The sequence below is a fragment of the Pteropus alecto genome, unplaced genomic scaffold (assembly GCF_000325575.1).
Source record: "Pteropus alecto unplaced genomic scaffold, ASM32557v1 scaffold24, whole genome shotgun sequence".
Classification (NCBI taxonomy): domain Eukaryota; kingdom Metazoa; phylum Chordata; class Mammalia; order Chiroptera; family Pteropodidae; genus Pteropus; species Pteropus alecto.
Genome location: NW_006439192.1, coordinates 28,692,641 through 28,695,759, shown reverse-complemented (window position 1 = coordinate 28,695,759; position 3,119 = coordinate 28,692,641). Strand labels below are relative to the sequence as shown.

General features: G+C 39.9%; 1 protein-coding gene across 1 annotated transcript in view; it reads right to left on the bottom strand.

Annotated features, from left to right (window-relative positions):
* Positions 1–348: 348 nt before the first annotated feature.
* MLNR (motilin receptor) overlaps positions 349–3,119 on the bottom strand; it is a 4,804-nt gene continuing 2,033 nt past the window's right edge. Inside the window, exon 3 of the mRNA XM_006916488.1 lies at positions 349–485. Within this exon, the coding sequence (XP_006916550.1) occupies positions 349–485 (137 nt within the window). The remainder of the gene's footprint in view (positions 486–3,119) is intronic.

Genomic DNA, 3,119 nt, shown 5'->3' with positions numbered 1-3,119 from the left:
AGGACACTTCAAGGGGACTTGGAGACATCATTGTGTTTGGTTAATCAAATGACGAAGCAACAGAACTTTGTCAACATATTGAGCTACCCTTGTTTATAAATTCGCCATTTGCAGTTTACAACTGACCAAGTTGTGCCCTGCCCATGCTCAGGGGGTGCCAGTTACCCAAACCATGTCGTGCATGAGGACCTGTGAAAACAGGTTTATGTTTTAAACTGTGAAAAACAAAACAAAGTTACAGAGTTGTTGGTCAGAATGTCTAACACATTCTCTTTCTCCCTTGACTACATCCACTGACTCGTGTTTTTCAGTAAGGGCAGCTTCCAGGGGTGGGAGCAGGTAAGAATCTTAAAGCTTGGACTTCTTACTCAGACCCATCAGTTCCTTTTTGGGAAATCTAAGACTCAGTCCCATCATTACTAAAACAGGAATTGTTACCGGAGAGCCGGGATCCTCTCCTGGCGCTTTGTCCAGGTTCTTGATGTCTTGAACAAAGAATTGAGCAAGACACCGAAATACAGTAGAGAAGAAAAGCTTTATTAGAAGGGAAAGTACACTTCCAAATGTGGAAGCGGGCCCGAGCAAGAGTAGCGTGGCCCATAAGGCCTGGTGACAAAGCCTTCGGGGTTTTTATCCCTATTTGCTGCGGGTGGTCACTTTTCTTAGAGGAATGGGCTTCTTTGATTGACAATTAAGATCGGCAGGACTCAGTGAGTCATCATTTGCTTTCTGCGCATGTTCATTCCCAGAATTCAGTCTCTTATATTAATGAACTTCCGGACATATGCATCGTTTCATGGAGCTCTTTTCCCTTTCTGCCTTAGTCACAGCAGTGTCTTGGGTTCCCTGCTGAAATGCCGCCTCAGTCCCTAGACAAGGAAAAGAAAATATAAATTTGTTATTTAAATCACTTATCTATTATTTTCTATTACTGATTTGCCTTTTAAGCGAGTAAAGGAAAACAGGCTTGGTTAACATATTTCTTAAAGAAGAAAAACAACCTTTGGTCTAAAGTCCTCTTTCCTTTCAGACTCTAAGGATCCTGCCAGGACCTAGTCCCCTTTCCTTTCAGACTCTAAAGATCCTGCCAAGACCTAGAGCCATTCCCGCATGATGGTCCGATGATCCTTATCAAAAGCCAGAGGCCCTGAGTTACCAGTTTCCATGACCCTTATCAAAAGCCAGAGTCCCTGAGTTACCAGTTTCGGGGGCATTGTTTGGATTTGGGGAAGAAGGCCTTTTACCAAAGAAAGGAGGAAGGAAAACTTAACTAGTCTTACTAAAAAAAATTAAGAACTCTGCAAGAGATGTCTCATATCATTTCCTGCTAAAAGATTACGAATTTTACAGGTGATGTCCCATATGAGAAAGATGACAACACTTACCCACCAAGCTGAGGCAAAGAAAGCATATTAAAGCTCTTTATAAATGTCACTTTGTCAGGAAGCCGAGTCTTACTACAGGTCCTTGCCCTCAGGCTTCAGTGCCCAGGTTTGCCACCTCGTGGTCAGTGGCACTGGGAAAGCCCCCGGGCTGTCTCGGGGAGAAGGGGGTTGCAGCATAGTTGCTCATGCACTGTAGTTCTGCACTGGGGTACTGTGCTTTTTACAATTTGCTCTGAGCCGGGAGAGAGGTGGGACTCCTGAACATTGCCCTTTGCCCAGAATCCCTTTCATTTGCTTCTAAACATTTTTGCTGCCATAAATAAGCACTGAATAATTTTTTTTTTTTAGAATTAAATGACACAGTTTTATTCAAGGGTCTTAAGCAAATTGCAACTTGGGAATACCCAGAGTATTCTGAAGAAAAAGAAAAGTTGAGAGTTTTTATAGTAAAAAGCATTTTTTAAACTTAAAAAAAAATTTAAGTATACTTGGTATACAATATTATATTAGTTATATTAGTTTCAGGTGTACGCTATTGATATGACATTTGTATAGCTAACAATGTGATCACCATACTAATTGTAGTGATTATTGGTCACCGTGCAAACTTGTCACAATATTATTGACTATATTCCCCTTTACCTTTTTCACCTATTCCCCATCAGGTGAGTTGAAGGTCGTTGAGGTCTTCTTCATTGCGCAGGTATGAGTCCCCATGCCCCTACCCTCTGGCAATCATCCTTTTGGTCTCTGTTTCATGAGCTTGTGAAAAAGCACGTTCTTGAGAAGAATAAGGTCTGGATTGGTCTGAGATGGTAATCTTCCAGATATCTGGTGGTATGGAAAATCGAACATTTTTTCCCACATTCTTCGGAGGGTTATCTGTAGGATTTATCCACATCCAAGCTTTGATGCACAACTGAAAAGTTCAAGAGTTTAAGTTCTTAGGCTAGTTAAAGTAAGATAAAATGGATTCCTCATGCTTCAGCCCGCTCTGATTTAAGTCATTTTGTTAGCTTCAGAATAGTGACTCATTTGTTTCTTCGCTCTTTCCCCAGATCATTCACATGACTGAAATATATATTTCTTAGCTATATTTGGTCTTCAGCCATAGTTTTCTAGCTCACAGCTCTCAAACCTTTTGAAATTTCCTATGTGATGAGAACAATGGTATCTCTTGTTATTTTAATGAGCTGACTTTTGGACCCCACCCAAGGGTAGAAACTGGTTATCGGTAGGAGCCAACCATGTAATTAGAGGATTGAAACTATCAGTCCCACTCCTGATTTTTTAAAATAGATATATGATTTATTTTATTTTTTCCACAGATTTTTATGTTTTTTTTTTTTTAATTGAAGAAGTGATTTTTTTTTCCTCGCAATAATTTCTTGAATCAAAACTTTCATTATCCCGGGTTCCTGGTATATGCACAATTACAGTTATATCCAAAACATAAAAACAAAATATACCTTTGATCTCAGAGGCAACCATTTGTATGGCAGCATCTCTCTGTATCACTTATTAACTGTAAAATGAGCAATCAATCATCTTTCCAAAGACTAGGAGAACGAAGACTTGCAAAACCTCCCCAGAGCACATTTTGTGATGTGAGATTTCATAAGGCTAAAATGAATGTCCCTGAGGAGGTACGTGAAAGGAAAACTAGAAGGATTGGTATATTCACTTTTCATACCTTGGTTGAAAAAAAATCATGCTGTCAAGGTTGCTGGCCAA